General features: G+C 42.0%; 1 protein-coding gene across 1 annotated transcript in view; it reads left to right on the top strand.

Annotated features, from left to right (window-relative positions):
• IARS1 (isoleucyl-tRNA synthetase 1) overlaps nt 1-13,712 on the top strand; it is a 109,878-nt gene that overhangs the window by 71,350 nt on the left and 24,816 nt on the right. Inside the window, exons 20-24 of the mRNA XM_054166720.1 lie at nt 159-250; nt 1,023-1,100; nt 1,526-1,647; nt 4,812-4,914; nt 5,201-5,284. Of these exons, the coding sequence (XP_054022695.1) occupies nt 159-250; nt 1,023-1,100; nt 1,526-1,647; nt 4,812-4,914; nt 5,201-5,284 (479 nt within the window). The remainder of the gene's footprint in view (nt 1-158; nt 251-1,022; nt 1,101-1,525; nt 1,648-4,811; nt 4,915-5,200; nt 5,285-13,712) is intronic.

Below are 13,712 nucleotides of genomic sequence, written 5' to 3'. Positions count from 1 at the left end.
GAACTGCATGCCTAAGCACTGTGTGGGTCTCGCTAACACACATGCTTCTGCTCAAGTTTGATGTTTGACATGAGAGATACAAATGATAAGATGGTTCTTAAGTGAGGAGCTTGAGGCAGGGGGCAAACATTAACTACAGTAAACACTTCTCCTTTCAGCTTACAGGCTCTACACTGTAGTCCCTCGACTGGTGAAGTTTGTTGATATTCTGACCAACTGGTATGTTAGAATGAATCGCAGAAGACTGAAGGTAGGTGTCAGCTGCAGTCTTGGACTGTAAACAATATCCTAGTACTGTGTTCATTCAATGCAGAGCAGCTTAGTGGGGTTACACTGCATTTCAAATTATATCAGTTTGTTCCTGATAGTCAGAATGAGAAGTTTCCTCTTTTTTTCTCTTTGTTCCCCCATTGCTTTATGAGGGAAACCAACCCAACAAAATGCCCAGTAATTCTGTTTCATGTAAGGTAATGGTAGTCACAGAATCATAGAATAGCTTGGATTTGAAGGGACCTTAGAGTTCTTCTATTCCAACCTCCCTGCTACAGTTAGGAATGCCTCTCAACTAGTTTTGGCTGCTCAAGGCCTCATCCAATCCTGCCTTGAGCATCCCCAGGGTGGGAACATCCACAACTTCCCTGTGAAGCCTATTCCTAAGATCCATTCTAAACCTGCTCTCCCCCAGCTTCAAACCATTCCCCCTTGTCCTATCACTAGATACCCTTATGAAAAGTCCCTCTGCAGCTTTCTTGCAGGTTCCCTTCAGGTACTGGAAGGCAGCTATAGAGTCCTCCCAAATACTACACTGAACAACTCCAGCTCCCTCAGCCTATCCTCATAGCAGAGGTGCTCCAGCCCTTGGATCACCTTTGTGGCCCTCCTCTGGACTCCAACAGGAATGAGCAAAATGAATACAGTTTGGAAACCCAGTTTATGGCATTAACATAGGAATTGAAGTGTACTGAAGTGTACTTTACTGATTCTGAAACTGCAGTTGTTTTCTTCTTGAATTCTACAAACAGGGTGAGAATGGGACTGAAGACTGCATTATGGCCTTGGAAACCTTGTTTAGTGTGTTGTTCTCCATGTGCAGACTTATGGTAAGGGAATTCCAGACCATTTTAACTACTTGACATTTTTGATGTAGTTAATCTAAAATCACGAATCTTGGTGTCTAAGTTAACCACCGAAAGGAGGGGTACAGAGACTGAGCACATGGGGAGAAGAAAAATACTGCTGCTGGTTTGTGTAGCACAGTTCATTTTCCACTTCCCAATTTTATTTGCTTATTTGCCCCATGGCAAATTTCATTTGACTGAGAAAGACTTTATGGTTTCTTATTTGATTTCCAAAAGTAATGTGAGGAGGTGAATAATTAGTGGCAGTTTCTATTTCAGTAACTTCAGTTTTTCGTTGAAGACACTGTGTTAGCATAGTTCTTGCTGAAATGTCCTTATGTAATTCATAAGTATTACTGATTCATAATGTACAAACAATAAGATGACAATTGAATTCAACATTACAGGCACCCTATACTCCATTTATCACTGAGCTGATGTACCAGAATCTGAAGACACTTATTGATCCAGCCTCAGTTCAGGAAAAGAATACTGAAAGCATCCACTACCTCATGCTTCCCCAAGTGAGGTAAGAGGCAGCTGGTATGTGCAAAATGGGGGCTTGGTTACGTTTTGGGGGGTTCTTTGTGTGTTTTGCTTTCCACTGAGCAGTGCTCCTTGCTTGTGTTTAAAACTGTTTTGCATAACAAGAAAGCAAGCTGCTTTAGTAATGTGGATATTCCTTTGCCTCAGGAAGAATTTTAGGATAATAGATAACATTTCTTTCCGAAAGCAAATAATGTGTAAGTTGTGATGAAGCTCTGATTAATGTTAGTCTCTTCAGAAGAACACTTCCCACCACACTTTACTGTTACCTGAGGGGTTTATTTCCCCTCCATGTTTAGGTAGTAGGTTTGTGCTGGGTTAAAGGATTGTAGATAGGAAGGAAAACAAGAGGAGTGCTTCCCACTCAGTTTTCTTCTTCTGGTGGGCAAGGAATATCGTTTTTACTCTTCAAAATGTACATGACTAGAAGCTGTGATGCCTACCTGCAAAGAGCCCAAAAGGACTATCACACTTCTCAAGGGTTGTTGTTTTAATCCAGACAAGGGAGACACCAGTATTGCAGAAACAAGTTTTCCATTAGTGCCTTAGTGCTAAGTTAGTGGATAAAGTCGGTGCCTGCATTGCAGTCTGTTGCTAGTCACTGGTTGTGAGAGAAGCAAACCTGCCTTTTGCATTGCAGCTCAGTCTGGAAACCCTCAAGGACAAGGGAACTGACCTTGATATTTTATGTGCCAGTTGAAAATTTTAAGTCTTCTAGTAATGGTGTTTCCTTTGTGTATCCTGCAGCCTTTGAGAAGGGTGCTTGCTCTTCCTGATAGCTTTAATAGAGAGCTTTATTGCAACAGGGAGTTGGAGATTGACATAATGATGGTGCTGATTTTCTGTTCCCTGGGAAAGTGGTGTAAAGAATATGTAATCAAAGAATGCAAAACTCATCAGTGAGCTATCAGGAATGGTTTTGAGCTCCTGTACAATGCAGTAATGGAAGAATAGTGAGCTATTTGCAGGAGCTCAGTTCAGGTATGGCCCTAGCATGAGTGGTTAAAAGTGGCTTAGTCTCTTTTTTCTCCTTCTAGTGCTGACTGCTGCATCAGGCATTTATATGATGTGTTTTTAGTGGCTTGCACAGCTCTTTCTCTTCTACTCTGGACTTTTGTCTTCTACTAGTTTGTGTTATATACTGGTCTCCTATGTATCAGTTGTTCCCTTAGTCAAGTAAAAGGACAGGTTTTCAGGACTAAATTATTGTTGAAGTTTTAGAGTTTCACCTTGAGCTACTAAGCATGTCATTGCATTTGTCTTTGAATCTTCTTGTTGCCTTCATGAGGACAGTTTTGTCAGTTAATGAGGGATATGTTTGATGCAGTTACCCCCTGTACTGCTAAAGTAGTACTTTTTCGTGTGTACAGATAAGGCTGTGGAATGCTACATAGCCACTTCCACAGCTGAACTTGACTCAATAACTGTTACAAGCCCAAATGAGCTATTAATTACTTGGTTGCTTGCTGTCTCCACAGATTGGTTGCACTAGCTGTTGTGGATGTGCAAACAATCTGTGAAGACTGTGTCGTTAAGTAGTGATAAATAACACCAACACGCTGCCACCTTACAACATAGAAATCTTTATGGGAGCAAAATCTGGTATCTTGCAATTTTTATGTTTTGAAATTTGTGGAGGACTGACCTTGAGACTGGCTTTTGGATGAACAAAAGCTTCAGAATGGGTAGTGACACCTTAATCAAAGCCCTAGTGCAGAAGATGGGATGCTTCAGTTTTAAGTTTTGCTCTGTATGTCGTGTTTTTTCTGAGCAATCCTTCTCGGATGCGTTGTTTTTATTCCAGCACTTTTGCCACTTGCAATAGAAGTTACAGCAAGAAACTTTGTTCATTTTATTCAATCCTGTCTTTTGGACTGGTATTGGTCTTGATGTGGCATTTGTATGGTTTTAAAGGAGCTGCTGAATTTATGCAACTACTCAAAACCCAGACAGCCCCATTCTCAGAGCTGTTGGCTGCTAGATCATTTGAAACACGGTGTGAATGCCAGCTTACTGAAAACAGAACAAAACACAACACACAAAGCAATCCAACCTCCCCAATAAAGGCAGAAAATACCCCCAATCCTGCCTTGCCTCAAAATGGAAGGGTATTAAAATGGTGAAGCCAGGAAAGATGACAAGATTGTCTAAAACATTGATCTGAAATTATTGGCAAAGGTTATAAATTGAGATCCATGTGTTGGTTGCATTATTGGTATTTCATTGGCATGATAAATATCCTACTTACCTTTTTTTCATCTTCTTCTGATACTATGAATGTAAACCTTATTTATTATTTGCCACTGGTTAGGGCACACCTTGAGTACTGTGTCCAGTTCTGGGCCCCTCAGTTTAGGAAAGATGTTGACTTGCTGGAACATGTCCAGACAAGGGTCCAGACAACGTGTCCAGACAAAGCTGGTGAGGGGTTTGGAGCACAGCCCTATGAAGAGAGGCCAAGGGAGCTGGGGTTGCTTAGCCTGGAGAGGAGGAGGCTCAGGGGAGACCTTATTGCTGTCTACAACTCCCTGAAGGGAGGTTGTAGCCAGGTGGGGGTTGGTCTCTTCTCCCAGGCAACCAGTACCAGAACAAGAGGACACAGTCTCGGAGTGCACCAGGGGAGGTTTAGGCTGGATGTTAGGAAGAAGCTCTTCACAGAAAGAGTAATTGGTCATTGGAATGTGCTGCCCAGGGAGGTGGTGGAGTCACCATCACTGGAGGTGTTTAGGAAGAGACTGGATGGGGTGGTTGGTGCCATGGTTTAGTTGATTAGATGGTGTTGGATGATAGGTTGGATGATAGGCTGGACTCGATAATCTCAAAGGTCTCTTCCAACCTGGCTAATTCTATTCTATTCCATTAATAGAATAGGTAGTATGACTCAATCCATCATCTCCATCTTATGAGAGGACCTAACAAAAGATGATTTAAAAATAGCTCTGTTTTTTGTCTCAGCCAGTGATTTCCTCATCACTGTCTCCCACAAAGAGAGAAAAAAACCCCATTGGTTCATTTCTCTTATTGCTTCAAACAGGGCATAATTGAGTCTCCTGTAGGAAATTTCAGAGAAGGGAGTAAAATGTTTTCAGTCTGCTCAAGCAGATACAATGAAAATGAAGCAATATAATCTTTCCTTTTTTAATCTAGGGAGGATCTCATCGACAAAAAAATTGAAAGTGCCGTTTCGTGTTTGCAGTCTGTTATTGAGCTTGGACGAGTAATCAGAGACAGAAAAACCATTCCAGTCAAGGTCAGAATTCTTAGCATCTCTTATCAATACCTTGGGAATGTGCAATAACTTCGCAACTGTGGAGTAGGCCTGGGGAAACTGAGTAATTAATTTTGGAATAGCAATGAAAGTTCAGCAATAAAATACCTCAAATGATAAATAACTTCTGGAGTTCCTTTGTGTTTCATTGGAAGGACAAAAGTGTTTTGGTTTGGGGTTTTTTCTTGGTTTGTTTGTTGAATTTTTTTTGCTTGTTTGTTTTGTTTTAATTTTTTGTTTTTGATTTTTTAAAATTCCTTCTCCCCAGTACCCCTTGAAAGAAGTAGTTGTTATCCACCAGGATCCAGAGGCTTTGGAAAACATCAGATCTTTAGAGAAGTATGTACTTGAGGTAAGAACATCATGAACACAGTGATGCTTAACTGGATTGTGTATGCCAATCACCTAAGTAAACAAAACCCCAGCCTTCCCTGTCCATGGTGTTAATAACTCACTAGGTGAAATTAATTGGAAAGAGAATTGCAATGCAAGGGGATGTTGATGGGTACTGTGTACAGAAATGAATGTAAATGGGGGATGATTCTTAGTCTGTTCCAGCATTGAGAAATGCTTAATCACTCAGACTGAGTGCGTAGGACAAAGAGACTATTAGAAATGTTCTTTTTCTTGATCAGTGAAAGGAGAAAACATTGTCTGAATGGAAATAAAACAATAGTCAACTGCATGTCAAAGAGATGGATTGCAAAATTTGTGATCCTCTTTAGTTAAAGGGCATTAAAACCAGTTTGGCAGGAAGTGGAAGGGTTGATGGAGAGGAGTTCCATGAAAGGGACAATAGGGGACCAGCTATGTTTTTTGCAGGATTTTGTTTGGGAAATAAACTGTCAAATAAATCAAATCATAGTCTGCACAGTTTCTTACACTCCTCTGCTCCTGTATGCCACTGCAAGACCCCTTTAATGTGTGTCCATTAGAGAAGTGCAGCTTGCCCTACTTCTAAAGCTTTGTCTGGAGAAAAGCCCTCTTGTTTAGGAGAAAAATAACCCTTCTTGGGTTTTGAGCTTAACTTCCTGAAACTGGCTGCACTTTCTCTTTGTAGGCAGTCATATAAAAAGCCATAGTATTTCAAGAAGGGTAATGAAAAAGGAGGTTTTTTTATAAATAATATAAACATAAGCAAATAACAGTTATAATCTTTTAAACTTCAGAGGTCTTAGTGAAAGCATAAAGCACATTACATTTGATTGCTTAAAAAACTGTAGAGTTGGCTTTTTTAGTCTTTCTGTTCAATCAAATTTAACTACAAATAGATCTTACTTGCATCTGCTTTCATATCTGTGATGCACAAGAGAATTCCACAGGAAGAGGGAACAGTCAGAAGGGAGAGTGTATGAGCCACACTAATGAGTTTTGATGAGCTGTGGTGGGTTTATTGAAAAAGTAAAGGGGGAATCATAAAGCTCTGCCAATATGCCTTTGCACTTTTTTCTAGGTGTTGGGGCCTCCTGCAAACCAGTGGCTGTTACTACTTAAATCTGTCGTGATCAAGCATTGTGATGTCACGATCTCTATGTGTATTTTCACAGTGGTAGTAGCCACAGGGCTTTCTAATCCCTTTGCTGGATAGGGAGTTAGAGATAATATCACTTCCATCGAAGGACTGGAGAAGCAGTCTGGGAGGCAGGGAGGGGAGGAGGAAGATGGCTAAGCAGTGCCGTTCTTTGTGAGCAGTCTTGATTTCCTTGTGTTGGAGTAGTCTCTCCTTGGGATAGATACCACTTTCCACCCAGATGTTTCATTGTGTTCCTTGGAGAGATAAGCCATTACTTCATCTTTGTGGCTGTGCTTTGGGGAGGAAAGACTTGCATTTCGAATAGCAGCTCTTTGCTAAGAAAGCAGAATTCTGAAGAGACTGATTTGGTGTTGATGTTAAGCAGAATGCATGCACCAGACTTGAATATAAATTGGGGATTACTTCATGACAATTTCTGTGTATTAGTCTGTCTGGATTTTCCCTTGAATCCTTCCTTTATGCAATCTTCTTGTACTTGTGTGGCTCCTAGTTCAACCAGCCAGCACACACACCAGCTTTTCTCTCAGCTGAGAACCGAAGGAGTAGTTTTGCAAAACAAAGACCTTGGTAGCTGTTCAGATGATCTTCATTCAAGATCTCCTGATAAAAGTGTCTCTGAGGCAGGGGTGCTAGCCTCAATGCATGGTCCTTGTCAGAGAAGTTAAGTACCATGTGATACAGAAACTGGCAAGCTCCCCAAATATCAGCTTCCTTACCTGTTGTTAGAAGACATTTCATGTAGGAGTCTGAATAGGGTTTCTGAATGCTTGTGAACTATGAACTCAACTTTCTTGTGCCTTGTCATTTCCAGTCTACTGCTTTGAAACAATCTCTGTGTAAATGGGGAAAAAACTAGTGGGGACGGGGGGGAAACCAAAACATTTGAACAGCAATGTAATTGTACATCTGAACAGTTTATGTAAGGCTTCCTTCCCTTCCAGGATAACTTCATATCTGGCAAGATGAGCCAAAGGGTGTACTTTGTTTACTTTGTCTATTGGAGTTTGGTCTCTTCCTGTACCTAAGTACCTGTGGCATATGTACTACAAGCAGATTGCTGTCACAACTTCATTGTTTGTCCTGGTTTACCTCTAGCGTGCTTCCCAACTGCTGTTGTTAACGTTTGGCTTCTGTGTGTCCAAGTTCAGTAATAGAGTGGGAAATGCAGGGATTCTGCACAGTTCAGAGGACTTCCTTTCCTTTAGCTCCACCCATGAGTCTGCCACTGCAGAGGAACTTACTGTCCTGAGTCTGCTGTCAGGATGTGCTGTGTCACCCCAGGACCTCTTTATGTCTTAGGTGCTGATCTAAGATAGGACTGGTAGGTTCAGCAGTCTTTCTGATTATGAAATGTATTTCTGCTAATGACCTTTGACCTTTCTGTCATCTTCCATTAGTCAGAATCTGTTGCTTTCCAGGTGGGTTCATACAGGTTCATGACAGAGTCAATTCCATGGCTGTACTGAGGCATGCTGGTGGTAGAAGTGTCAGGTGATGATATCTTCTATGTAATAGATTTTTTTTTCCCCTTATATTAAGAGTTTGTAGTGCTTTGCGTTCTCAGAAGCCAGTGAAACAGGTGTTGACACAGAAAAAAAGACATCTAATTTCTATTGTAATAACCACAGGCAGGAGGTATTTTTCCCTTGTCCAGAAATGTCATGGCCCTCATCATATGCCTGTCCTTGCTGGAATAAGGAGTTTTCCTTCCTTTCACTAAGATGTCTTCAGAGGGTTCTGTAACAGAAGGATCTAGTCACATGCTTGCAGTGCGTTGGAACTTTTTTAGTTCAAGTTGTCATTGTCATGGTCAGCTGCTTCGCTGACCTTCGCCTACCCAAGCAAGTCAACTCGCTTCTCTTAGTGAGAACAATCATGCCCGTCAAGGAACTTGAGAGCTGACTGGAGCAATGGAGGACCTTACAGGAACACAGGTTGTTAGGGGTTGGAAGGGACCTCTGGAGATCTTTGAGTCCAAGCCCCCTGGAAGAGCACAACTATAGAATCGACCTCTTCAGCTTCTAATTACATATGACTCAGATTACATTGGGTTGGAAGGGACTCTCAAAGGTCATCTTGTTCCCAACCACCCTGCAGTCAGCAGGGATGCCTCCAGCTAGACCAGGCTGCCCAGGACCCCATCAGGTCTGGTCTTGCATGTCTCTGGAGACAGGGCCTCAAACATATCCCTGGACAACCCGTTCAAGTATTTCACCACTCTCACTGTGAAGAACTTCCTCCTGATGTCCAGCCTGAATCTGCACTGCTCCAGTAACAAACCATTGCCCTTTTTCCTATCACTAAAACCACTTCCTAACAGTCCCTCCTCAGCCTTCCTGTAGGTCCCCTTCAGATACTGAAATGCAGCTATAAGGTCTCCCTGGTGCTTTCTCTTCTCCAGGCTCAACAGCCCCAATTCTTTCAGCCTGTCTTCACAGGAGAGGTGTTTCAGTCCTCTGATCATGTGTGTGACTCCAGCAATGCCATCTTTCCCTTAGCCTAAAATACATCCAAGAAAGTCTTCTAAAATTTCTGCTGGGGGCAACTTCAGAGCGCAGGCTGGGGGAGTCATGGCTCAGTGCACAAGAGTTGCAGATCAATGTTGTGTGCTTCTTGCTTCTAGGTACTGTAGGACTTAAACACTAAAGAACTGTGTGCTGAAAGAATTTTAATTAGAGAAAAAAAAATAAATCTGAATTGATTTGCAAGTGGAATTGTAAAGCTTTTCTGTCAGGTTATTGATTATTGTGCTTAGGCTTGGCAGCTGGGAGGCTTCACTTCAGAAGTGCTGTTATTATTGTTAATCATTTTGATCCCTGAATCTTTTCAGAAACAGAGGTGTGTTGTTTAATTTAGGTCAGCGTCCATCAAATTGTCTCCCTGTGGAAACTGGAGTTGTGGATTGTACAGAATGCAGTTTTAAGGGAGATCAGGTTTGATACTCAAATTACTACTGAAGGATAGCTGACAGAATTTGCTGTGAAGCTAGTAAAAGATGACAAAGAACTCAGCAATTTGATAGAGTGGTTACATTATTGGATTGTACAAAAGTATGTTTTAATTTGTATTCATTTGCTGCTGCAAACAAGGTATGTCTTACGTCCCAGCTGAAGAGTTGCAGCAATCTCAAATACCTTTGTGGAAGCACAAATACAAACTGCTGTTTATTGTCCAATTTTTGTTATGCATTTTAAAATTCTCCAGGCTAGTTCCAAAGCTGTACTGTATTTAGTAGCAATCAATCTAATTGTTTACTAAAATGGGGCAGAGCTGAAGAGGTCAGTGAAAACAGGCAGACTGGGTGGTGTTGCTTGGGCTGTACTTGCAGTTTTGTTCGTCAACCGTCTACTTATTCAGAGCTTTAGAACCTTTAGTTCTTGCCAGAAGTGTGCTTCTAGTAAATCTGCACGTGTCAGAGGTAATCTGAGAGACAAATTACACCATTTAATTTCATGCAATTGCTGACAAAAAAAATTTGAGCAATACACTTGTCAGTTCTTTAAAACTTTCATTCACCAGTTTCAGAAGCAGCTGTAGTCTTTGATCTGCAAACTTACTCACATCATCAGAACATAGAAAATCATTTAAATCAATGGATTTTAATAATAGAACTGTCCAGAGTATAGAATTAGCATGCAAAAAGGCAAAACAGAATGAAATGAGTGGAGAAGGCTTTTAGCAACTGAACACAGTTGCAATTCATTCATGAGTATTTGAGGCCCTTTACAAGTCTAGTTCAGAACTTCTTACTTCAGTGAAAGGTTTTACCTAAGTAAGTTTATCTGGGTAGGTTATCTGTGCACAATCAGAATGTTTTTCACATCCAGACATGTCATTTGTCAACTGTCACTCCTGTGTATGGCTGTAATAAACAAAAAAAATTGGACTACTTTGGCAAATCCTGGTGAACAGGAGCCAGCAGTGTGCCCAGGTGGCCAAGAAGGCCAATGGCATCCTGGCCTACATTAGAAATAGTATGGCCAGCAGGAGCAGGGAAGTCATTCTGCCCCTGTACTCAGCGCTGGTTAGGCCACACCTTGAGTCCTGTGTCTAGTTCTGGGCCCCTCAATTTAAGAAGGACATTGAGATACTTGAACATGTCCAGAGAAGGGCAACAAGGCTGGGGAGGGGTCTTGAGCATAAGCCCTATGAGGAGAGGCTGAGAGAGCTGGGGTTGCTTAGGCTGGAGAAGAGGAGGCTCAGGGGGAGATCTTACTGCTCTCTGCAACTACCCAAAAAGAGGTTGTAGCCAGGTGGGGGTTGGTCTCTTCTCCCAGGCAACCAGCACCAGAACAAGAGGACACAGTCTCAAGCTGCACCAGGGGAAGTTTAGGCTGGAGATGAGGAGAAAGTTCTTCACAGAAAGAGTAATTAGCCATTGGAATGGGCTGTCCAGGGAGGCAATGGAGTCACCGTCCCTAGAAGTGTTCAAAAAAGGATTGGACATGGCACTTGAAGCTGTGGTTTAGTTAGTCATGAGGTGTTAGGTGATAGGTTGGAGTTGATGATCTCTGAGGTCTTTTCCAACCTTGTTGATTCTGTGACATCCGAGGTCTGCCAGTATTTCATAACATTAATGGTGTTACAGAAACATAGGAGACAGTCTGTGAATGGGCTGCATTAACTGACATGTGAACTGTGACAGTGTGTGGTCCTTCAGTGTTTTGTTTCTTACAGTATTGCATAATGGATATTTATTTTCCTTTCCAGGATGTTTGCTTACAGAGCCCAGCCCAGCTGAAGTAGAGCCCTGGTGTTTCTCTGTTCTGAGCAGTGGGCATTGTTGGGTTGCTGGTTGAGCTGATGGTGGATGAAAGGCCCTTGGCATAGCTATGTCTGAATATACAGATCTTGCAGCTGGCTGTGGGAAGGACGGGTTGCCTCAGTTTGTGTGTATCAAACTTAAAAGACCTGTGAAGGGGCTAATTTTGATTTACTGGGAAGATAAGAACTATTTTAAGGCAAAGCACTATACCAAGGCAGACATAAACAGACCTAAGATACAGACAGGCTTTGTTTTGGAGTCAATCTGTTGTTTTAATTGATAAAGTACACAGAAGAATGGTTTCCTAATCTAATTAGTATAGAAAACTTGTCCTGATGGAGTTGGCTTGTATGTAATTTATCTAATCAGGCCCAAAGTCATCTTTCAATTTGTGCCATTTTTTTTGATTATTGTGTCTTTTCCCCCACGAGGTTGTCACTTACCACTTGTGGGCTCATTTCCAGCAGCACCCCATTAAAGCTGATTTTCTGAAGTATGTAATTTTAATTAGATTTCCTAAAAGATGTATTAAATAAAATTAGATTCAGTTGTAGTCTTGGCTCCTCATATCACTAAGAGTTCCTAGGGAATTCGGCTTAGAGGTTGTAGTTAAGCATTCCTTCTCAGTCTAAATGTTTGGCTACTGGCTGCTGCAGTCATGCTGACACTACCATTTACTTCTGCTTCCTAAGTGACCTGGAGTAGCTTGCTTGCCAAATGCACTTGGTCATTCTGTGTCGAGTTGTTGGGAACACTTAACAACCTTCTAGTGGGGATTTAAAGACAAAGTGCTTCAAGTATTGGGCAGCCTGACAGACAAAACTTGCCAGATTAGAGTGAAATGTGCTGCAGATACACGCAGGTCGGTGCCTGTAGAAGAGCTGCAGGTTAGCAAGTCAAACTTTCCAAAATCTGTCCCAGGTAGGTTGCACCAAGACTGGAGAATGAGACTCTGTGAGACTGGAAGTTTAGGTATCAAGTCCTGTCTTGTGCCTGGTTCTTACTTGGCTTTACAAAGCTGTGGTGGTTTGAAAGGAAAGGCTCTGCTTTCCCTCCCCCACTGAGAAAGAGACCACGGCTAAAACTCAGTTGGAGAAATGAGAGTATATTTTACAAGGAAACAGATTCTATGTAACACAACAAATACAGGTATTTTACGATATATACAGGAATATACAGCAAATTAACTCAACCAAAAACCAGATCCCCCACAGAGGGGCTTCCCCCTATGCCCCCCTTCACCCCCTTACCTCCCTTCTCCCCCAAAGAGGTAGAAGAAGATAAAAAAGAGGGGTTAGCACAGCAGACAGAGGCCTATGCACAGGGAGTTAGTTAGTTCTTATCTCTTGGCAAGAAGCCCAGAAGCAGATCCAGTGTGGAAGGGACAGCGAAGAAAGGAAGACTGAGAGAGAAAGTCCCAGCTCCCCTGGGTCCAATCTCACCTCCCACAATCCTACCAATGAAATTAATTTAGAATACCAAAATATTTTATAAACATTTAGCCAGTGTGCCCCTTCCTTAAAGGCACAGCGTCAAACGGTCACAAAAGCAGGGACAAAGCAGGTTCTCATGAAGACACAAAATAGCACTGGGATACAGTGCTCCTATTTTGAGGAGACGTACCAAGACATTCTTTCCTGCTGTAATACATTTGTTCGTGGGACAGAATTAATTGCAGAGTGGAGAGCGTTGCAGTGTATTTTCCACTCTGGCCATTGTGTAATGGTCAGGGTGCATAACAATAAGGTTTGTGGTTTGGGGTGTTTTTGTTTTTAATGGTGGTTTTGAATGTGCTTGTGTGATGAGGAAAATATTTGTAATTAAGAATGTAAGAAATGACTTAGTGGTTTGGACTTGTTGCTCATCCAGCACCTTGTGCTGTCTCCTGCAGTGGTAGAGTCCATCTAGAGCACAATCATCTGGCTGCTTCCTGCAGTAGACTCCTGTCACAGTCACCATCTGCAGCTGCACTGTTGAAGACACTCAAGGGCAAATGCCTGCTTGTTCCCTGCTGCATCTTCTCATGTGCCTTCTATTATGAACTGAATTCCTTGTTGAATTTTGTGGTACCCTTCTGCTTGCCTCCTCTTCTGAAATTAAGTTTCAAGAGTTAACTACTTGTAAACCTATCTGCCACAATTTCCACTGTATGCTCCCTTACTTGAGGGGTTGTTTGGGGATTTGGTGAATAATGGCTTTACATTCCTACCCATCTCATTCAGAACTACTTTTTTTACCTCAGTCATATCCCCATTCAGCCTTGTTATCTCCAAAGAATTAAAACCTTGATCTTTCCTGCTACAGTAGCATTGATGTCCTTTTAATCAGTTGTTCTCTAAAAGTTTCTCCAGCACCACTGTGTTCCCCTTCAGATGTGGGGACAAACCCTGCGTGCAGTATATAAAAAAACCACAGGGGCACCCCCAGGTTTCTGTGGTGCAAAATCACATCCTTGGTCTAGGGCCCTTCCTGCAGTTCATG

The sequence above is a fragment of the Dryobates pubescens genome, chromosome 1, assembly GCF_014839835.1.
Source record: "Dryobates pubescens isolate bDryPub1 chromosome 1, bDryPub1.pri, whole genome shotgun sequence".
In the NCBI taxonomy this organism is placed as follows: domain Eukaryota; kingdom Metazoa; phylum Chordata; class Aves; order Piciformes; family Picidae; genus Dryobates; species Dryobates pubescens.
The sequence above is the reverse complement of the archived record's forward strand: the minus strand, read 5'-3'. Positions and strand labels throughout refer to the sequence as shown.